The following is a 24,276-nucleotide window of genomic DNA, read 5'->3' on the forward strand; positions in this document are numbered from 1 at the left end:
AGGACTAAACTATATACATATATTGTAATGATCCTACTTTCTGTAAAATCAAAATGAAATAAATATATATGTGCATAAAAACGAAGCCACAAGAAAACTCATGAAATTATTAAGAGTGGGATTATCAATGATTTTTGTTACTTGATATATTTTCAAAACTGTCTACAATGAAAAATGTTGCTATTTTGGGTGATATAAGGGGTTTTTTGGGGGGTAATATAATATTTGACATTCACTTAGTTCAATTTTAATTGCAATATATTCTTTTATATGTGTTTATTATTATTCTTAAAACACTTGACATTTGTGTCTTCTTTCTCCCTTATATTAAACAGAAAGCTAATTGAGGATGACTCCAGTTCTTCCTCATTTTTTAGAATATTCCCACACTGCCCTGTCCCATGTACCTAAGGATCACTTATAAATGTTATTGCAAAGTCTACCCTAAGATGCAGATTTTTTAAAAAACTTAATATCAAATCTTATATTTATGTGATATCCCCCCTACCCTGCCAGCTCTGGGAACATAGTAGGTACTCAATAAACACTTGTTGTTTGGCTGTAATTAAACAGTGGTTGGCAGTATGCAAGCAACCTGTACCATTTTATGGAAACTGTCATACCTGAGCTAAAGATAACATTCTCCGAGTTCAATTTCCCAGAATCATACGTATCATTTTAAGAGCTGGAAGGTATCTTTAAAAGAATTATTCAATCAATTCTTTCATTTTACAGGTAAAAACTTGGCCCTGGGATTTTAGTGACTTGTCCAAATTTATACTGAGAGTCAATGATGGAGCCAGGACAATATTCCAGGCTTTGGAGTTCTTAAGTGCATCAATCTAAGTTATAAATATTCTTCATATCTTCAATTTCCAGAACTAAGTCTGTGATGTGCATTTAAGGTGTTGACATCACTCTTCACATCATATAATCTCATGGAGAGTCAGTGAACAGGTACCCTATAGGCATATCACCTTGAAAATTCTAAACCTGGCAGTTCCTGAAGGGATCAAGGAAAACTATTGATATTGCTGGTTCAGTAATGATCTGGAAATACCACATTGGAGACTTGGCTCAATGTAGACATCCTTGTTGCAAGTTAGATCTGAAAGCTAGATCTTGGGATTAGTTCAGCTTTTAAGCCACAGAAGGATGACTTTTCCTCTCAGCCTCCCCCACCTTATCCTGAGTCACTCTCAAAGACCTATGAACCATTCCTTAATACTGCATACTACAGAATCTCTGGGCATATACTCATTGGTCTCTTTCTTTAGAAGGAGGGAACCAGACTGTGAGCGATGATTCTGTCCCCATTCTTCACTCCAGCTAGAAAAGTATCTAGCCCTTGTCCTGAATTCTTTATGAATAAAGTCAGTTCTACTACCACCTCTTAAGCTAGGGATATTATTTGAACAGACCACCACCCCCCCTTCTGATCTTTCCCCCCTGTTTTTAGCTTTCATATGTCCCCCGCTCCCCCTGCCCCTGTTGCATTCTTACCTGTTAGACTAAGTGGATGCCAGGTCACATCTTGCTGCCCCCATCCAGAACAGCCAGCTTGAGAAGCCTGAAGACTGGCCTGGTAGAGAGACTCCAATTCTGAGGTCTCCTGCTCTGTGTCTTGGTTCCAATGTGGATGCAAATGGATGTGGTTTATTTCTGGATAGGCTACACAGATATGGGAATCGTAGGGGGAGGACTTCATTCCTGGCACAGGGACCCCATGTTTAAGCTGAGAATCACAGAGCCTTGTGACATTCACCCAGGAATCCAAAGGCAAGGAAGTCCCCAAGTCAATGCCACTGTCCAGCTCCTTAGGCCTAGCATTGCTCACTTGAGACGGCTTTCCTTGGTACATACCTGGCTCTGCCAACCTGAGCTGTCCTCCCCTAGAAGTTTCACCATTAGGTAGCCCAGAGTTCATGCCAAGAGAAGGATGATCAACAGGCTTTTCCCAGGAAGGCAGTCTGCCCCTACCGTCCACAGAGGATTGCTGTTTTGCCCAAGGCCAATGGCCTTTCCCTTGACCCTGTAGGAAAGGAGGCTTAGAGTCAGAAGAAGAGTTCTTCCTTAGACTATTTGGCAAACTTCTATCCTGGGAACCTGTACCATCCTTTGTGGAGGCACCCTGCATTCTCTGAAACTGCTCTGCCAGAGAGCGGACAAGCCCCTTTGTGCTGGGAAACTCTGGCCTATAGGGCTCCTCATTGCCTCCATCCACTTTTGAAGTCAAAGTTTTCAGGCTTTTGGTTTGGAAGCACTGGTTAGTTTTCTGTACAGTATCAGGAGAGTGAAGCACAGATGAGTAAGCAGCAGGCATTATGGGGTGGCAGCCTCTGTACAGGGGAAGTTTGGGCTGAACTGATGAACTTGAAGGACTACAGCCTAGGCTGTGTGCATCTCCTCTCTCAGAGGTGGTTGTTCCAGTTGGATGTGACCAAGGCATCACCTGGGATGAGTCAGCAGGATCCCTCTTGTCTTGGAATAGCTGTTCTTGATCAATGCCTCTTCCTTCTTGTGGGGGGTACCTGATGCAACTGCTGTTGTCACCCCTGCAGCCTTGCAGCTTACCCTCTGGTACAACCAGTGGTTCCCAACCATGATGAGAATTCTTCTCAGTCCTCCCTAGTGTTTTAGGTAAGCCCGACCTATGGAATGCAGAGGGGTCAGTGCTATCCACCTCAGCTGAAGTCAGAAGGTTTGAGGCAGACTTATTGGGGGAATTGTGCTGTGGAGCAGACAGGGCAGATGACTCTGGGAATAGTGATGAGCGCAACTCATGGCAGGAAGCAGGTGAGCGGACGAAAGAACTGGCCCCAAACTCTGTAGTTGTGCAGGGTTCCAGTTGGGCCTCCCGGTTTAACAATACTTGGAGCGGGATAGGCTGTTCACTGAAAGAAATGGAGAGAGCCAGTCATAAGCTGCCTTGATTCCACTTGCAAAAAGAACTGTTCACTCAGTTCTCATTTCTAGCTATCCACAGAGGGAATGGTGAAAATAAATGAAAAGAAAAGCATAAGTAGAGCCAATAATTCAGAGGTTTACAAGAGAAGGCATATGGTCAGCTCACACCCAAACAACAGGTAGTATTAATCCTCTTTATTGAATGCCCTCACCACAGTTGCACACAATATTATTACATGAAGCCCTCACCAATATTCCTCACTACCTGTGAAGTCCTGTTCCCATCTTATTCTACTCACAGATTAGAAAACAAAAATTGCTAGTCCCACATGCAGATGACATGGAAGGTAAGCAAAGCCTAGAAATCACTCATACCTGGGGTCCTGAGAGGCAGACCAGCCAAAAGCACCAAAAGGCCACATTTACAGGACAGGGTGATTTTGGCTCATAGATTATATAGAAATCAACCATTTCAAGTGTGTTTTCATAATCTGGATTTGGTTGTATTACATACTGAGATGTTTCCCCAAAGTAATGCACTGTAACTCTCTTGAGATTTGGGAGTGGAAGTAGGGATTAACTGCATTTAGCTGGTTTCTCACTAATTGCTTTGTACTTCTGAACTAAAAAACTCAGTATTAGAAGCACTTAAAAAAAAACTTCAATCACTCACATACATCAAATGGCATAAGTTTTCTGGAGAGTTTAGTTGCCTAAATTCAAAACACATCTCTGATGGGATTCTTGGATCAGCATTCAATAGTGGAATATAAAACAGGAGAAAAGAAGAAAAAGGAAGATCCTAGCTACAAGCACTAAATTTGAATGATAATATACCATAAACTTTTATGGGTATAGTCACCCAGTCACCCTTACCACATTATGAAGAATATGATATTATACTTATATGGGAAACTAATGGGAGTCAAACAGATGTGGGTTTGGATTCCATGCTTCTACCACTTACCAGCTGAGTAATCCTGGGTACTTTATTTATATTATCCTTTCTGAGCCTGAGTTTCCTTATTTATAAAACATTGCTAAATAATAGTCCCTATCTCCTAAGGTTATTGTGAGAATTAAATAAAATAAAACATAAAGTGTCTAGCTTAGTGCCAAGGCATAAATAAATGTTAAAAAACCTCTTAGCTGCTTTTATAATATTTATTTTATGAAAGCTGCTCAGGCTTGTTAACAGCCAAAAATAATTTTTACTTAAATCTATCTATTCTAAGTAACAGCCAAATTCAAGGGCTAAAATGGGGGAACTACACCAATGGCCACAGGGACTTTTTTCCTAGTCCTTGCTATAGGGAAGCAAAACAAAGGGAAGCATTGTGTCTCTTCTTTCTGGTTCAAGAGAACAAGGAAGACTGCTTTCTCTGCTTCCACGAGTGATAGGAAACACTGAAATACCAAAATAAATCATATAGTTTCTCCTGCAATATGAAATGTAGCTCAGATTGCCATGTCTAAGAATATAATACATACAAACTTAATAATCATGTTATTACATAATCCAGGCACAAACTCACCCACAGGAAATATGGACAAGTGGTCTACTTATTATGCTATACTTTCTGCATCTTTCTAGGAACTCTTAAGAAAAGGACCAGCAGGGGCCAGCCCAGTGGCGCAGCAGTTAAGTGCGCACGTTCTGCTTCGGCGGCCCAGGGTTCGCCGGTTTGGATCCCAACTGCAGACATGGCACCACTTGGCATGCCATGCTATGGTAGGCATCCCACATATAAAGTAGAAGAAGACGGGCACGGATGTTAGCTCAGGGCCAGTCTTCCTCAGCGAAAAGAAGAGGATTGGCAGCAGTTAGCTTAAGGCTAATCTTACTCAAAATAAAAAAAAAAGAAAAGGACCAGCAGTGAGAAGAGTTTTTCACTGTATGTCTGACCTGAGAGAAGAAATCTTTTCAGAGGACTCTTCTATCTCCCCTGTAGCGCCAAGACAATGAGAGCTCTGGCTGTGGAGCACCCATGGTCACTTCCTCCCCTGGCATCCATAAACTACAGTGGTTCCCAGGCACTACCTTGTTGTCTGAGGGAGGGCCTCCCCCTGTGTGAGGAGGCAGGCTGAGGGCTGCGACGGCTGCTGCGATGCTTGCTGCTGCTGCATGCGATCCTGCAGGCTCCGCGCTTTTCGAATACTGATTTGCAACTTCTTATCGACTAGGGCTCTGCTGTGCGTGCTAGAGCTGGCACCATGCAGGGCAAGTCTTAGTTTAGCTAAAATGCAAAAGAAAATACAGCAGAAACAGAACACAAAATACAAACAAAAATAAAAAGAATAAAATTGAACCAAAAATGAGCAAAGATATGCAGTAAAACTCAAAATATGCAGCAGGAATGCAAGGCGTGGACCATGCTTATGCTGTCCAGGGCACAGAACAGGCTCTGGCTATAAAGAACATTCATAGAAGCCATGGAGGCCAAAGAGGTTAATTCAAATTTAAAAAAACAAATGAAAAGAAAACAACTAAACTAAAATGAGTCTGGAAGAAACTGGTGATTCCGTCTTAGAGGTTGCCACTCTCATTGTCCTTTGCAACTGACCTGTCCGACTCTAGTCTCCACTCTCTGCTCCCAACTCCCTCTTCCTGACAGCCAACAGCAGAAATAAGATCCAAACCTGTATCTGTCTTTATAGAACACAGCCTCTTATGGGTCACATTTAAGAACCAGATACAAATTCTAAGCCTTAGTCCCTTGCTGTAACCTTAGGGTGCGCCATACCAGGAAAGCAGGGGAGAAACAAAGAATCAAATATGCAGTGCAAAGTCACGGGCCTGGGAAGTCACAGCCAACTTATTCATTTCTTCCTACCATAAGCTCCACCTCACTAGTCAGTAACTAGAGAAAGAGTAGACTAACCTCACACCTGAGGTCTAACTTTATCTTGGGATGAGAAGGCAGGCACAGCTGGATAGTTCATCTGTGGACTCCTGCTGAGGTTATTCCAGTACATATCCATAGGCCACAGTGACAGTGCGTGGCACACTTAGAAATCTCAAGGGCAAATATAGCTAAAGGGCCTCAGTTTGGGAGAGTGAGAGTGAGGAGACATAAAAGCTGTTTTTATCCCATCTGAGTGATGACACTAATAATACCTACTGTGAAGTTAGTTAAAAGTGCCATAGCCATAGCAGTTAGAGTTACTTACAGATAGCTTCATTACAGACAGCCAAAGCTGCAGCATAGTCTCCCTTCTGTTCCAGATGCAGCGACTCTTCAAACACTGAATCTGCCTCTTGCAGGGACCTCTCAAAGCCGTTACTCCTCCCTGAAAGGGCCAGCACTTTTCATTTTCATTACAATTCATTCCAATTTTTTCTATGTACTGTTGTTTCCCTTCAGTACACATAGATTCTTGCTGCTGAGCCTTTGGTCTACCCTTATTCCAACTGTCCACTGCTATTAAGAATTCTCTGAAATACACAAGACACCCATTTTTGCCTTAACTGAGATCTTACCAAGGTCATGAAAGAGAAGCATGTCATTGTCCTACAGATTCCAACTTCAAGACCTCGTAGGGGGTCCTTCAAAGAAAGAACAAACTATTGTCTACACCATAAAGGCGGGTTCCTATGCCTGGAACTGACCTGCTTTCCCACAATAAGACACATCTTGCCAACCAGTGTCAGAATGTCTGCTGAGACCTCCACTGCTGTGTTAAGGCAAAAGTGGCTTTACTACTCTGTGGAAAGCCATCTGTAACACTTCTTTCCTACATCAATTCACAGTCCACTCTGCACTACCCTCAACTGAAAAATCAGTACACTTCTTGGGCACAGGTGATCTACAGTTCCTAACCTCAATATATCTACCAGGCCAGTTGAACCGTCTTTGTTGTTGGTTTGCACACACATACCTTTCATCAACACTGCTAAGTATTTACTTTTATCATGCCCTTGCTCACCAAATCTACTGCAAAAAAAGTCAACTTCCCATACAGTGAGCATGAGATATTCCTCCTCTGAATATCTGAAAGTGGAGATATTCACACCTCTGAAAGTGAATGTGTGCCAAAGCAGGAGCAGGAGAGTCCAAGTGAACAAATGAGAAAGTACCATAAGAGCAACTTTTGCAAAAGAATCCTCAGGTTTATGTACCCCCCCCCCCACCGCCTTTTACTCACTCCTAACCGTAAATTGGTAGTAAGCTGTAATGTAAGTTGACCTACAATTGGGCTTAACAGTGAGTTTTCACAAGCTCACAAGAAAAACAAATCAAAATGTCAGAGTCATTTCTCTGACAATGTCTCCATCCTCCACTTACCTCCAGGTAACAGAGCCAAGTAACGGTTCTTCCGCATCCCTAACATTCACTCCCTAACTCACCATGGCTTTTGGAGAGCAATGGGAAGGCAGTGGAAGCAGCAAGTCGGTTCTGAAGAACTAGGCATTCAGGTTCTAGCCCACCTCCAGAGATTTGGTCCCCCACTCTCCAGGCCTGAAGTTTTCTCATATTGAAATCAATTTAATCTATCAACTTAATCTATAAACAACCTTTATAATTTGAGGTAGTGGCTAGAGCCATTAAAACAAAGTTCCCTACAGAGATATGGGTGAACTACAATTGATCAATCACTATACTAGATTTTATCTTACCCTCTAGAATTTTAGCACTCTATTCCTTGCTCCTCCAGGAGATGCTGAACCAAAGTATGGAGAATTGACAATGAAATATAGCCAGAAGGATTCCCTTTCAACTTTAATGTACTACCCAACTGACAGAGGGGGAAATAAAGGCGAGGGAGGGAGATGACAAGATCCCTCTTTCAGAAGCAATATAAACTTGAGATACCAATGTGATATAGCTTGAGGACAAAAAGTAAGAAAAGACTATCCAAACATAGGGACAGCGAATGAATTAGGAATTTAAAACTAATTTGGAAACAAATATAACGCCTTGGGAAATATAAGGCAACAATTGCCTTGAATTAAAAGACAATAGGATTAGAAGAGAAAAGTGGCCCCCAAATAGGGCCCCAAATTAACCCAGGAAGCTTCTCTAAGTGTTGATAAAAAGAGGGAATTGATCAGTAGAAAGTCATCACCCAAAATAGTATTGACTCCTATTATTTACACTTCTTTAGCACAATTTGTGATAACTGGGGGTTCTGAATAATAGAGTAATAAATTCATTTTATAGAAAGAAAAATGGAGATACAGTTTTCAGAGCCTATTTAAGGTTAAATACCTCAGCCTTTTGAACTCACATTTTGAAGGCTAGTCTCTTATGATACAAAGTGATGTCCTAAAGCAATTGAAGAAAAAAATGTGACTAATGTGGGGCATCTGAGGAAGCTTAAGTAAAGTCCATGAAAATCGTATGAGATTGGGAAATGAATCATCAGAGGAGCAAAAGGCAATCAGGCTCTGTGTTTCTTAGAACCTGTTTGGCAGATCCACATTCCTGAAGTTACAGGTGGGAAATCTCAAGGGTATGTTTCTGCCCAGCAACTAGGATTCCCCTCACTGTCAGAGTGGCTTGTTCACTGCCCTTTCTTCTGTTTCTGAATTGTGACTAGTTTTATTTACACCTTCTATAGATGTTCATGAGAAATATTTTTTGTGAACAATATACTATTTCTAGGCTATAGGCTTTTAATAGATGGGCCCCAAATCAGTGACTGTCTGCAGTCAACAGGCTTGTCACCTTCTACTTTAGCTCTCACTAAAATGGCTGAATTATAATAAAATATAACTTTGCTAAAAAGACAGGGAATTTACAAGCTTTAACGCTTTTTTTCTTCCCCCCCTCTCTCTGTCCCCACCACCTGCAACCTAATCTCCCAAGAATTACCCTGATTCTGCAGTTCATCCAAGTCCAGGAAGCGGCTGGGATGAGGGTTAAACCCTTTAGCTGCCTCTAATTCCTTCTCCTGTTTCCTTCGAAGTTCCTGTTCCTGGGCCCTCCTGGCCACCTCTTCCTGCAATTCATCCAGTTCGCTTTTGGAAGATATCTCCCCACCTGGAATAGAAGCAAGGGAGAAGAGAAGTTGCCAGCATTCCACAACCAAGATTAAGCACCTGCTGCATTTATGGCCACTGCACTGCTTTTCCTTTGGAACTCTTGGCTTCAATTTGGAGTTCATATTTTGGATAGCATTTTCCATATCAGATTCAGCATGAGACCTGGACTGTGAATGATAATAATAATAATGAATATTTATTGAATGCTTAATAACATGACAACTAACATTTGTTGAGCATTTACTATGTGACGGGCATAGTTTTAACTCTTTTACATATATTATTTTATTTAATTCTCACAACCTGTGAGGTAGATATTATTACTGCCCACATTTCAGGAATGAGGAAACTGAGTCACAAAGAGGATAAATAACTTGCCCAAGATAACGCAGATGGTAATAGTGGAGCTGAATTAAAGTCAAATAGGTTAAATTCACAACCCATGCTCTTAATCATCAGGGAGCATTCTCTGCCACATGCTGCCACTGACTTACTGGGAAGCTTCAAGCAAGTCAATTTCTCACTCATAATTTCTACCATCTCTTTAATGAGTTTGTAAAATACCTATAGTAGTAAAAACTTAATTTTATCAGTGTTCACAGATGGAACCAAATAGATCTAAAAGGATGTCCATGATATATTAAGCAAAAAATAGTGACAGAATAATATGTATAGTATGACTTCATTTTATTTTTATTTACTTATTTATTTATTTATTTATTTATTTTTCTTGTTCTCCCCAAAGCCCCTCAGTACATAGTTGTATATTCTTCGTTGTGGGTCCTTTTAGTTGTGGCATGTGGGATGCTGCCTCAGCATGGTCTGATGAGCAGTGCCATGTCAGCGCCCAGGATTCGAACCAACGAAACACTGGGCCGCCTGCAGCAGAGCACGCAAACTTAACCACTCGGCCACAGGGCCAGCCCCTTCATTTTATTTTTTAAAAAATGGTAGTAATAAACTTATCTATATAATTGTATAAGCATAGAAAAAGATGTAGAAAGATATATACCATAATGGTAACATTGGTTCGTTCAATTTGAAGAGGCAAAGGGCAGGTTACTGAATTGTTGGACTTATTTTACTTCTGTAATTTTTTAAAAGAGTGATCAAAGTCACCACATAAAAATATTTGTTTTGTGCCAGACTAAAATAACTGGATCAAATTGTGGGGCATAGGTAGGGTTCACTTTATAAAGAGGATGTTGGGGTGGTATGACGTGTGAGGAATTTGTTATAACTCCTTGCTAAATATCTTTTACCAGTTGAGGAATCTACCCAGCTGGTCTGGAATTAGGGCTATTAGAGAAATCATCAGATTCTGTTTTTAATGTGTTGAAAAGGTATTAGCTATCTCAAGAAAAGAGAAGGGTGAATAGGCTCATGCATGATCACAGTTTCCCAAAGCAATGTTAGTCAATATGAAATAAATTAAAATGTGGGAAATAAACTAAATGCATAATTTCATTAGGAAGCATGAATTTCTTCCACAAGTTTCTAACTATAACCTACTCCAGCCCAGGATTTCAGAGATACCTGCTTCTACAGGTATTGTTCTGCTCTGCTAGATGTCAACAACCTATAGCATGCAAGCCTAAAAGAGTTCATGACGTTTTACTACTGCTGCATACCTCCCTTCCAGCCACCTCTAAGAACTTTCAATAGTTATCTTGAGAATTTTTGGTCATACCAATAATGTTCCTGGTCTCATCTCTACAGGCCTGCACACAGTATTCTGTCCTCATTCCCTAGTAAGCTGGCCACAGATCTACACCGAGAATCTTATCAAATCAGACCATAGTTAGATTTCTGCCCACACACACTATTCCAATTGATCTAACAGAGCAGAAAAGAAGATGAAACGTATCTTTCAGAGAAGCTTGACCTCTAACTTAGACAAGTAGCTCCCAGAACTCCTCAGCAGGCTAAACGATATTGTATACTCACCACCTTCCCTCAGTCATTGCAAAAAGTCTCCATGCTGGGGACACTACCTAGCTAGCACCTCAATTTTCAGTTCTAAATAAAAGATTTATTTTGAACCATTTGGACTGCATCTTCACTTAAGTAGAACATGCACTGTAAGTATATATGTGTGTTGTGAGAGGAACGTAAAAGGTAGCTAAACCTTACGACTACCTCAAATATCTACCCTTGGTGTTTCACACCTGAAATTCCAGTATCCCTTTATCTTCAGACTTTGACTTGTTAAAATGCTAGTTCCTCTTAGAGAAAGCATTCTTTAAACTGTTTTCCATCACTCACATTTAGTGTGAAGGAGTCAGATCATTCCTTGAGAGTTTGCTTTGAGAAGGAGGGAGTATGAGACACAAGGCACTCTGAAGAATGGAAAACAAAACAGGGATACTGGACAGGATGTAGAGGCAAGGGTAGGCTTGACCTGCTTATTTCCCAGTTTTGCCCATAGCCTACATATTCCACCTTGTCTCTCAATTCGTAGTACTAAACAATAAGAAATCCATTCCCAGAGCTTCCGGGTTGGTGAACACATGGAGAGATTCAGGGACAGTGGCACACTTGGAAAGGGCATGGAAGCTCTGCGTCCTTTCCTCACACCTTGCCCTATGCATCTCTTCCATCTGGCCGTTCCTGAGTTAATGTCTGATTTATTGAGAAATTAAGCATTGGAGGAGAGTGACGTCAGCATCGTGGTGGAGTGAGCCTCTCCCTTGGCCTCTCCCCTTGAAGATACAACCAAAAGGACATTCATACACCAACAGAGGACATATACATATCACAAAAGACGTGTGAGAGACCCAGGCAGCCATACGCCTCAAGGTGGTCATGGGGCTGGGTCCTCCAGAGGAAGTGGAAACTGATCTGCAGGAGCTCCATGGAGAGAGACAGGCTGTGGCAGCAGGAAGTACACAGGTGAAAAGGGCAGCAGGGAAAGTGTGCAGTCCCAGAATCATCTGAAGCACAGTGCAGAGGGTGTGGCAGCAGTGTAGGGGAAAGTGCACAGAAGAGGGAGGTGCCCCATCCCTGCCCAACACTCCAGCCCTAGGATCACCCACAGCACAGCCCAGAGAGCTTGGTGGCAGCAGCAGGGAAAGTGTGCAGGTGAGGAGAGGCACCCTGTCCCCACCCAGCACCCCAGCTCCACTATCACCTGGTGCACAGAGTAGTGAGCAAGGGAGCAGCAGCTAAGAAAAAGGAAAGTGCACAGTCCTACAATCGCCCAGAGCTCCAAACAGAGAGACAAGCAGGGGCTGGGGGAAGCACTGGGGAGTATCCCTCCCCCTGTCCAGTGCTCCAGATCTGCTATTGATCAGTTGCTCAGAGAGAAAAGCAGTCAGTGGCCAGAGCTGAGGAGCCCCTGCTTGTGCTGGACCCAGAATACACAGCACCTGATCCCCACCCAGTGGTGATACGTGGCAGCTACGATCAGATAAGAGCACCATGAGGAAGCAAAAATCCACTCCATCAAGCAGTATGAGTAGATATACTAAATCTCCAGACCAGAAGGAAAGTGACAAGTACCCAGAAACCAACCCTGAAGGCAGAGAAATCCACAACCTAAATGACAAAGAATTCAAAACAGCTATCGTTAAAAAACCTCAACGAGTTACAAGAAAACACAGAAAGACAAATTAACAAATTCAGGAGCTTCTTCACAAAGAAGATTGAAACCGCAAAGCAGAATTGTTAGAGATGAAAACCATAATGGATGAAATAAAGAAAAATCCGGATTCCCTAAACAACAGAGCTCACAATATGGAGGAGAGAATCAGCCAGTTAGAGGATAGTGCTATAGGAATGCTTCAGAGGGAGGAGAAGAGAGAACTAAGACTAAAAAGAAATGAGGAAGCTCTCAGAGAAATATCTGACTCAATCAGGAAATGGAACATAAGTATTATAGGTATTCTAGAGGGGGAAGAGAAAGAGAATGGAGCAGAGAGCTTGTTGAAAGAAATAATAGCTGAGAACTTCCCAAACCTGGGGAGGGAGCTGGAAATCCATGTGAAAGAGGCCTCCAGATCTCCTAACATTGTCAATGTAAAAAGACCCACTCCAAGGCCTATAGTAGTGAAGCTGGCAAGAGTCAAGGACAAAGAAAATATACTAAGGGCAGCAAAGCAGAAGAAAATAACTTACAAAGGAACCCCTATCAGGCTTTTAGTAGATTTCTCAGCAGAAACCTTACAGGCTAGGAGTGGAATGATATATTCAAAATCCTGAAAGACAAAAACTTTCAGCCAAGAATACTCTATCCAGCAAAAATCTCCTTCCGATATGACAGGGAAATAAAAAGTTTCCCAAATAAACAAAAGCTAAGGAAGTTCATTGCCACAAGATCCCCCCTACAAGAAATCCTCAAGAAGGCCCTCACACCTGAAAAAAAAAAGAAAGAAAGAAAGGGGCTACAAAGCCCTGAGCAAGGAGATGAATGGGTAGGCAATAATCAGAAAGTGACAGCTCTCTATCAGATCAGCTTAGTAAACACTTAATTTTAACATCAAGGATAAAGAAAAAGAAAACACCAAAACAAAAATGATCTCATCATTTTAACCACAAACTCACAACACACAAGATGGAAAAAGGTAGGAGAAAAATAACTTAGAAGGGAAGAGGAAAGGGATGGAATCAGTATAGCCTAAGGAAATAAGAGGCTATCAGAAAAATGGACTATCTCAACTGTGAGATTTTTTATACAAACCTAAGGATAACCACTAAACAAATAATTAGAATAGAGATATTTATGATAAACAAGAAGAAAATGAAGAAAACCAACAGAGAAAACTACCTAATCAAATTGGTAGTCTGAAATACACAGGACAAGAAACAAAGGAAATGCAGAAGAACAAGGAAACATGTGATAAGATGACAACATTAAGCCCTCATATATCAATAATCACTCTAAATGTAAATGGATTGAATTCTCCAATCAAAAGACAGAGTGGCAGGATGGATTAAAGAACAAGATTCAACAATATGCTGCCTCCAGGAAACACCTCTCAGCTCTAGAAACAAATACAGGCTCAGAGTGAAGGGATGGAAGACAATACTCCAAGCTAATGGCAAACAAAAGAAAGCAGGTGTTGCCATACTTATATCAGACAAAGTAGACTTCAGGATAAACTGGTAAAGAGAGACACAGAGGGGCAGTATATAATGATAAAACGGACTTTCCACCAAGAAGACATAACACTTATAAACATGTCTTCACCCAACACAGGATCACCAAAGTACATAAAGCAACTATTAACAAACCTAAAAGCAGATATCAATGACAACACAGTAATAGTAGGGGACCTCAACACCCCACTTACATCAATGGATAGATCATCCAGACAAAAAGTCAACAGGCAGAAAGTGGACTTAAATGAAAACCTAGACCAGATGAACTTAACAGATATATAGAGAGCACTCCATCCAAAAACAGCAGAATAGACATTCTTCTCAAGTGCACATGGAACATTCTCAAGGACAGTCCATATATTGGGAAACAAGGCAAACCCCAATAAATTTAGGAAGATTGAAATCACATCTACTATCTTTTCTGACCATAATGCGGTGAAATTAGAAACCAACTACAAGAAAAAATCTGGAAAAGGAACAAAAATGTAGAGACTATACAACATGCTACTCAATAACCAATGGGTCATCAAAGAAATAAAGGGAGAAGCCAAAAAATATTTGGAGACACATGAGAATGAAAACACATCATTCCAATTCTTATGAGATGCAGCAAAAGCAGTCCTAAGAGGGAAATTTATAGCAATACAAGCCCATGTTAACAAACAAGAAAAAGCTCAAATAATCTTAAACTACACCTAACAGAATTAGAAAAAGAACAAACAAAGCCCAAACTCAGCAGAAGGAGGAAAATAATAAAAATTAGAGCAAAAATAAATGAAATTGAAACAAAAAAGACTGTAAAAAGGGTCAATGAAACAAGAAGCTGGTTCTTTGAGAGGATATACAAAATTGACAAACCCTTAGCCAGACTGACTAAGAGAAAAAGAGAGAAGGCTCAAATAAATAAAATTAGAAATGAAAGAGGAGAAATTACAACAGATACCAGAGAACCACAAAAGATTATAAGAGAATATTATGAAAAACCATATTCCAACAAAATGGACAACCTAGAAGAAGTGGGTAAATTCTTAGACTCTTACAATCTCCCAAAACTGAATCAAGAAGAAATAGAGAATCTGAGTAGACCAATCACAAATAAAGAGATTGAAACAGTAGCCAAAAACCTCCCCCAAATTAAAAGTCCAGGATCAGATGGCTTCTCTGGAGAATTCTACCAAACTTCTCAAACTATTCCAAAAAATTGAGGGAGACGGAAATATCCCTAACACATTCTACGAGGCCAACATCACCCTGATCCCAAAGCCAGACAAGGACAACACAAAGAAGGAAAATTACGGGCAAATAACACTGATGAACATAGATGCAAAAATCTTCAACAAAATATTGGCAAACCAAATACAGCAATACATTAAAAAGAGCATACACCATGATCAAGTGGGATTCATACCGGGGACACAGGGATGGTTCAACATCCTCAAATCAATCAATGTGATACACCATATTAACAAAAGGAGGAATAAAAACCACATGATCATCTCCATAGATGCAGAGAAAGCATTTGACAGGGTACAACATCTGTTCATGATAAAAACTTTCAATAAAACAGGTATAGAAGGAAAATACCTCAACATAATAAAGGCCATATATGACAAACCCAAGGCCAACATCATACTCAATGGGGGAAAACTGAAAGCCATCCCGCTGACAAGAGGAACAAGACAAGGGTGCCCACACTCACCACTCTTAATTAACATAGTACTAGAAGTTTTGGCCAGAGTAATCAGGCAGGAAAAAGAAATAAAAGGAATCCAAATAGGCAATGAAGAAGTGAAACTCTTGCTGTTTGCAGACAACATGATTTTATATATAGAAAACCCTAAAGAATCCATTGGAAAGCTATTAGAAATAATTAAAAACTACAGCAAAGTTGCAGGATACAAAGTCAATGTACAAAAATCAGTGGCATTTCTATACTCTAATAATGAACTAACAGAACAAGAACTCAAGAATACAACCCTATTTACAATCACAACAAAAAGAATAAAATATCCAGGGATAAATTTAATCAAAGAGGTGAAAGACCTATAGAAAGAAAACTATAAGAAATTACTGAAAGAAATTGAGAATGACATAAAGAAACGGAAAGACATTCCACGTACATGGATTGGAAAAATAAACATACTTAAAATGTGCATACTACCTAAAGCAATCTACAGATTCAATGCAATCCCAATCAGAATTCCAACGATATTCTTCACAGAAATAAAACAAAGAATCTTAAAATTCACATTGGGCAACCAAAGACCCCAAATAGGCAAAGCAATCCTGAGAAACAAGAACAAAGCTGGTGGCATCACAATCCCTGACTTCAAAACATATTAGAAAGCTGTAGTAATCAAAACAGCATGGTACTGGTACAAAAACAGGTATACAGACCAATGGAACAGAATTGAAAGCCCAGAAACAAAACCACACATCTATGGACAGCTAATCTTTGACAAAGGAGCCAAGAACATACAATGGAGAAAGGAAAGCCTCTTCAATAAATGGTGTTGGGAAAACTAGATAGCCACACGCAAAAGAATGAAAGTAAATCATTATCTTCCTCCATACACACAAATAGACTTAAAATGGATCAAACATTTGAAGGTAAGACCTGAAACCATAAAACTTCTGGAAGAAAATATAGGCAGTATACTCTTTGACATCAGTCTTAAAAGGATCTTTACAAATACGATGTCAACTCAGACAAGGGAAACAAAAGAAAAAATAAACAAGTGGGACTTCATCAGACTAAAGAGCTCTGGAAGGCAAAGGAAACCAAGATCAAAATGAAAAAACAACCCACGAACTGGGAGAAAATATTTGCAAGTCATATATCCAATAAGGGGTTAATCTCCATAATATATAAAGAACTCACACAACTGAACTACAAAAAAATAAACAACCCAATCAAAAAGTGGGCAGAGGATATGAACAGACATTTTTCCAAAGAAGATATACAGATGGCCAACAGGCATGTGAAAAGATGCTCAATATCACTAATAATCATGGAGATGCCAATCAAAACTACATTAGATATCATCTTACACCTGTTAGAATGGCTATAATCACCAAGACAAAAAATAATAAATGGTGGAGAGGTTGTGGAGAAAAGGGAACCCCCATGCACTCTGGTCGGAATGCAAACTGGTACAGCCACTTTGGAAAACAGTATGGAGATTTCTCAAAAAATTAAAAATAGAATTACCATATGACCCAGCTATCCCACTACTGGGTATTTATCCAAAGAACTTGAAATCAACAATACAAAGAGACTTATGCACCCCTATGTTCATTGCAGCATTACTCACAACAGCCAAGACATGGAAGCAACCCAAGTAACCAGCGACTGATGATTAGATAAAGAAGATGTGGTGTATATATATACAATGGAATACTACTCAGCCATAAAAGAAAGACATAATTGTCCCACTCACAGTCACATGGATGGACCTTGAGGGCATCATGTTAAGCAAAATAAGCCAGACAGAGAAAGTCAAACACTGTATGATTTCACTCATATGTGGAATATAAGCAAACTTATGGACAAAGAGAACAACTTAGTGATTACCAGGGGGAAGGGGAGGGGAGAGAGTGGGCACAAGGGGTGCAGGGGCACATTTATATGGTGTTTGACAAATCTTAATGTACAACTGAAATTTCACAATGTTAAAAAACTATTTAGACCATAATAAAAAAAAAAAAAAGAAAGAAAGAAATCCATTCCCAAGAAGCTGCCTCTATATCAAGGAAAGCCCTAGGACTTATTCTTCTATGGAATTCAGGTGCTGCTGACACTGTTCACTATATTTCTGTTCCTTCTTGCTCCCACAAGGGCTCTCTCCAAGGTAGAAAAAAACAATCAGGCAAGCTGTGATGGAGAACAAAAAATAAATAAATCCAAAAATGGAGCAGCCCACATGCCTGTACATTTACATTCTGATGGAATATTCAAAGTGCAACTGTCCTCTAATTTCAAATGTGCTCAGCTAAGGCTGTTTCCCAAATAGCAATGGCAGTCAAATTCAATACTCCAAATCCAGGGTCCTTTTGCTTACCTGCAATGGGCTGATTCTTTGTCCAACCACTCCTGGATGCTGTGGAGTCCGCCTCCAGGATGCTACTGCTGTGAGACTTTGGGATGTGATGCCAGGAAGGTGCCAATCCAGCTGATCTCTTAGCACTTGGATCCCTTCAAAAGAGAACCAGGGTCCAGTAAAAGAAACAGAAGGGTGATAAACTAGCAACATTCCTGGGACTAAATTCCCTCAAAAAAACAACAAAACATCAAACTAATATAATTAAAGTATCCACTATACTACCTCTGAAAAATTGAAATATCCATTCAGTCCCTCATCTTATCTCACCTCATTCACATTTTGTGCATCTAGCACAGTTTCTGGCACAAAGTTTACTTAATGAATTAATAAACAAATGCTCTCATATGGATTGCCTTCCTTCCTTACACCTTTGTAGCATCTTCTCATGTATAAAACTGAATAGGGTCCTGTGGCCAGGGAAGAACAATGGGAAAGTATGAGGATGTGGTTGCCACCCTTGAAGGTGTAATCACTCCTTCCAAAGCAGCTGTACAGTTAGGAAACTTGCCTCTGTGGCAACTCAGTAAAAACAATGTATGAAGATATGAAATTTATAGCAAAATGGGCCCTATGTACAGGGTACAATGAGCTTTATTAAACTGTCATCATCTTATGGAATTATGAATATCATTGGCTTCATTAAACACAGAATCCCCAGTGACCCTGAAAAAAAAGAACCTATCATAAAATGAAAGGCAAGAATAAATAGCAATTGAGTTTTCTCTCTGATCATAGGACTATATAAGTTTTGCTGCACTAATTCATTCTTTCATTAAAAGTAATTTACTAAACAATTATTTTACATATAATATTTAATTAAAAGTTATCTCCTTTCTCAAATGCCTTTGCTCTTTCTCCCAGCAGAGGGTGCTGTTGCCACAGAAATTTGATAGAGCACAATACTTTGCTTGCCCACACAATGGTAATAAAGTCCATCTCTCCACTTGTCTGAGTTGAAAAGCCTCCTGGTGGCTCACATTGCTGCAAGGGACAATGCCGCTATTCAAAGGCCAAACAATACCTGCAGACACTGGAGCTCTCAGGAAGGGCTGCATCCAGGCTGACAGGGCTGCTGCTGTTCCTCTCACTGCTCTCATAGCCTGATTCCATTCGCTGAATTAGGCGAGGGTGCTGCTCTAAAAGGTGAGAGCCTGGCCGTGCTGGGCCCCAGGGCTTGTGCTGGGGGCTTGGTCCACCAGGTTTAACGTCGTAAGCAGGTGGCTTGCTTCGTTCATCTTGTGTAAATTCTTTAGCTATCCCGATCAAAGGACAAGTATGGAAAAGGAGGTAGATTTAGCATCTGCCTCAAATCAAGACATAATTAACCCCTCCCTCCAGCTACTCATTCACTGAACTCATATCCCCAAAAGGGTAAAAAGGCACTTTGCCAGGTCTACCAGAAAACCCAGCTTTTTAAATTACACAAATCAACTTTATTTAAAAGCCCAATTCTTCCCTAATTATCTTCTCACCTGAATCCTCAGAAAAGGGGCTAAGCTGGGTATAGCCACAGTGCTTTCTTTTGTCCTTACTAAAGATACTGTCAATATTTAGAGACTCTCGTTTGGGTCTCCATGTTGAACGATACTTGCTAGAAGAACTGGATTTTGACTCACTGCTGGTACTCTCTACTTCCCAGTCATGAGAGTGTAGAGGCAGGTTCCTAGGGGGTTTTTTGTCAGTCTGGTCTCCTCCCCTCCCCCCATAGGGAGATCCTAGATTGGTATGAGAAGCCAGGGATGGTCTGTTGTGGATCATATTGCTGACTGTTTCTTTAAAATCCCTCAGTCTGTTCGTGCTGCTGGATGGTTTAGAGGCATTCCTAGGAGCTTGCTTCTCTTTCAATGTTTCTCCTAAAAACACAAAGAATGAAACAAATATAAATATTTAAAATAATTATGGATACCCAGACCCTAAAGTTGAAGAAACAAGGAAAGCCCTTTGAGCAGAAAGGAGAAACCAGTCTGGTGTGTGACAAAAGTTTGATAGAGTGAATGAAGAAAGAGAAGCAATGCAGAGTGGCTTGCCTTCACTGTGGTACCCTGAGGCCTGTGGCTCATCGCCTTTCTTCCTAACCCTGCCAGAGCTCCTCTTGCGCTCGATCAATGACCCTTTCTTGGATGTGAGTTTCTGATTACATTCAGTATCAGTCAGGTGCCCTGGAAGAACAAGGAAATGGGGTAAGCTGGTATCTGAGACTAATCTCCACCTCTTGGGAACCTTGCCTCCCTTTGGGATTCACGGAGGTACCACAAATTTAGTGTATTCATGTATCAGAAGCTGTAGGGGCCAAGGCTATCTGCTTTAAGTGTAGCAGCAATCTCTCAATAGATAAATGCAGAGAAACTCAAGTATTTATTGGGAACTTTCCAATTTAAAGTGTTTCCTGAGCAATTAGCAGTCTCAATCTGCTCATAATCTTTCCCAGTGACCCAGAAGGAACATCACTTGGTAATCTTAAAAGGCAAAAGTTTTAAAGATTGTATAAAAATGTCATGTACCAATACATTTTCACTCTCATAAATAGAAGACAGAGCTTTCCTTTCACTTCTTTAGCAATACATACCAATAAAGCCTAATTTTTATTACATCTGGTATTATCCCAAGTGCCCTAGCCTTTGCCCACAGTTCTAAACCTACCTTAAATATGAATCACTTAAAAAGACATTTGAAATTTGAATAATTCTCATTCCTGGCCCCAACCCATGCTTTCCCAAATTCGGCTCCACCCAGAGATTACACTTCACTGTCCCTCAATACTAATCACTGGGAAATCCAGGAGATCTGGGCTCTTTCATGTAACTTGCCCTGCTTTATGCCCACAGTATGTAAATATATGAGTATGTTTTGATAAAAGCAAAGGTCAGATTTCAAAGGATACAATCATCTAAGCTGCAGAAGTCAGAGGCAAATTAAATTAGAAGGCAGGCTTAGAGAAAATCTAGATTCTCAAATGCACTGAGAGCTAAGAGAATTTTGTTTTCATATGTTAGTATGTGAAAATCCTTGTACATATTCAGGTATCAGCAGTGTAGTGATATGGCTACATATTTTCAATCAATTACCCATGCAATCTTTTATTACTTTTATCTGATCCTTTGCTACCTCTGAGCCCATAAGAAAGACAGGAGGAAATCACTTGAAGCAACTAAATCTACAAATGTTAAAGCAATGGGGGTATGCTACCCTACTCTCAGCTGTTCACAAACCCTTAACATAAACCTGACTCTCCCAGAAAATATCCCTTATTTATCCTGTGACTTGGCTTCTCCCTGGTTTGCAGTTTGAGAAATATGGTCAAAAAAAAATCACACTTTGCAGTAGTCATCTATGCAATAGTCACCAAAAGAAATCCAACATGAATCTGACCAAATCTCTCAATCCAACTACCAATTTACAAGAAATACAGAGCACAGAAAAAAAAAAGCTGAAGTGTGCCGTAGGAATACAATTACCAAAATTTAGAATCAGGGGAATCTACAAGACAAACTACCTAGTTCTTCAGCAATAAATTGCAAGGAAAAATACAGAGGGAAAACCTACAGATTAAAAGAAACATAAAAGACTTATCAACTCATTGCAATGTGTAGACCTCATTTGGATTCTGAGTCAAACCATTAAAAACTTATGACACTTGTAAGATAATTGTGTATTTGAATACTCACTGGTTATTTAGTGGTTTTAAGGAAGTATTGTTAATATTTTTAAATATGATAATGGTATATTAAAAAATGATTTCTATGGGGCCGGCTCTGTGGCCGAGTGGTTAAGTTCATGCGCTCGCTGCGGCGGCCCAGGGTTCGGATCCTGGGCGCGGACATGGCACCACTCATCAGGCCACGTTGAGGCGGCGTCCCACATCCCACAACTAGAAGGACCTGCAAGTAAGAGATATACAACTGTGTATGGGGGGGTTTGGGGAGATAAAGCAGAAAAAAAAAAAAAAAGATTGGCAACAGCTGTTAGCCCAGGTGTCAATCCTTAAAAAAAAAAATGATTTCTTATGTTTTTGAGATACACACTAAAATATTTATGGAAAAAGTGATATAACATCTGAGATTTGTTTCAAAACAATCTAGGAGTGGGGAAGTGGGTTAAAGTACAGATAAAAGTAGTTTGGCCATGAATTATAATTATGAAATTAGGTGATGGGCACCTGGAGGGGCAGTATACTACTCTGTATAATTGTGAATATGTTTGAAACTCTCTATTTAAAAAAAAAGGCCACACACAGAGTATAAACCACCAATCTGAAGCCATGTGCTCACTAATTCCTAAGTCTCTAAGAGTATGGGCACTGTTCTATGCCTTAAGTGACGAACTTTTCATCTCAGCAGTCAGTCACCTGCTGTTCTTCCTCCTATGCCCTATATTGATTTCTTCCATGATACAGGTGCAGTCTTCTATAGATTAACAGAACAATTCAAGAACATTCTCTGCTTGGAACCACAATAGCAAACAGGCTAGCTTTCCTTCTTTTGCTTTTTGTAAGGCGATCAGCAAGTATCCCCTGCCCATAAATATACTCCTTCTCCCAAAGTCCTTCACTTGGTACAAAGCCTGGCATGAGAATATGATGAGGTGCAAGACCGCAAGGGTTTAATGGAGCACTATGAGAAGGACAGGGATCATGAGCATAGCAGGAGAAAAGTAGATTTCAGAATAAACAATCACATCAATAATCACATCACAATGGTTCTTACTGATATGCTGCTGTTGACAGGAATATGTGGAATGGAACATTATCATTTATTCAGAATTGCATTGCTTCTTTTCATCCCATTCAATTACCCAAGTTCTGTGCCTTTCCCCCTTTGCATGACAAATATTTCTGACTTGCCCCAGTTTCTTTTTCTTGAGAGACCCTCTATGTAGGAACTGAATCAGGCTAGCTGGGTCCACTGTATAAGTCCCTACCTGTGTCCCGACTGCTCTGAGACGTGGAATCATTCTCCACATTATAGATGACTGTCCCCTGAGAATCAGAAGAGAAGTGACTGACCACAGACTCATGGTGGGAGTTTTTGTAGGGATAGCTCTCCGTTGAGGAATCTGTTCGAGTATCACTTGAGATGGAGGGCTCCCTCCCTGAGGGAAGGAGGAGACATATATGCAAAAGTGAGGTAAGAGAGAAGGACAGTGATAGAGAGGGGGAAAAGAGTTGGATGGTAACAAAGGTCCATAAGGCAAGAACTTCCTAGATGGAAGGGTGAGAAGGATATACTAGAGCCATTCTTCCCAACACCCAGCTTCCAGATAACCCAGACACACAAACAATTCTTCCCATTCCTGCCCCTACCTTACTGAAGCCCTCACTTTGCCTGCCACTGTGAAAAACTGTGGGGTTTTTAGAAAACCTATGGGGGGGGGGGGGAGGGAAGCGGAAGAAAGGAAAAAGTTGTGAAAAGTAAGATCTACTTAGATGGAGAGTCCCAGGCCGACCTGGCATACATAACCAGTTGTTCCCCTGTCCCATAATTTTTCTCCTATACTGCCAGAAATGTCACTTTAAAGATTTTAATTGACATTATAAGCATTTTTAATCTCTCTGAGAAATTATGGAGCTGTTATTTATACTTTAGTGTGAATTAGTTCAATCAGACTACTCTCTTCTGAACACCTAGCTGAAATATGCACAAGAATGGAAATGAGTGTTTGACTGAAGGAGAAGTAGGGCAGGTCTGGGTGAGGTACAAGGATGGGAAGAACACCAGGTACCAAGCAGGAGGGAGGCACAAAAGGGAGCGACAAAGATTCTAAAGACAAGTGTCTTGTCTTTCAAAATTATACTCAGGGCCAGTTCTAGCAGAGGAAAAGAACAATTCTTTTTCCTCCTTTTCAGGAATCAAGCCAAAACCTTTAGGGTTATATTTCTAATATATTATGAGCCTCTGTGGGCTAGCAAATTGTTTCTACAGGAAAGCATAACAAGTTCCAAACAATTGAATTAGAAGTGAACAACTGATTCATATTGCTATTGCACTTGGCATTTTAAAACCAAAAAAAATCTCTTATCTCAAACAAAATGGCTAGCTTTGTACTAACATATATCATTTTTCTTGGTCTTAACAACTCACTTAAGTCACTGTTAAGAATCAGTCATCTCTACCAGTATTAGAAGTTAAATACTGAGATTTCCCTCACAAACTTACTATCTCAGTCTAAATCAACATAATTTCC

At 40.3% G+C, this 24,276-nt stretch overlaps 1 protein-coding gene across 50 annotated transcripts in view; it reads right to left on the reverse strand.

The window, feature by feature from the left end:
- Positions 1-24,276, reverse strand: part of USP54 (ubiquitin specific peptidase 54) — a 113,401-nt gene that overhangs the window by 12,278 nt on the left and 76,847 nt on the right. For 12 of the 50 annotated variants that reach the window (XM_070227216.1, XM_070227100.1, XM_014733251.3 and 9 more), the window contains 9 exons: positions 23,014-23,184; positions 20,124-20,255; positions 19,569-19,949; positions 19,118-19,349; positions 18,055-18,188; positions 8,724-8,891; positions 6,079-6,198; positions 4,949-5,144; positions 1,504-2,894 (listed from right to left, as the gene is read on the reverse strand). In XM_070227216.1, coding sequence (XP_070083317.1) covers positions 1,504-2,894; positions 4,949-5,144; positions 6,079-6,198; positions 8,724-8,891; positions 18,055-18,188; positions 19,118-19,349; positions 19,569-19,949; positions 20,124-20,255; positions 23,014-23,184 — 2,925 coding nt within the window. The remainder of the gene's footprint in view (positions 1-1,503; positions 2,895-4,948; positions 5,145-6,078; positions 6,199-8,723; positions 8,892-18,054; positions 18,189-19,117; positions 19,350-19,568; positions 19,950-20,123; positions 20,256-23,013; positions 23,185-24,276) is intronic. The other 38 variants (XM_070227176.1, XM_070227128.1, XM_070227180.1 and 35 more) reach the window with 6 other exon arrangements.

This window comes from Equus caballus, chromosome 1 (assembly GCF_041296265.1).
Source record: "Equus caballus isolate H_3958 breed thoroughbred chromosome 1, TB-T2T, whole genome shotgun sequence".
In the NCBI taxonomy this organism is placed as follows: Eukaryota; Metazoa; Chordata; class Mammalia; order Perissodactyla; family Equidae; genus Equus; species Equus caballus.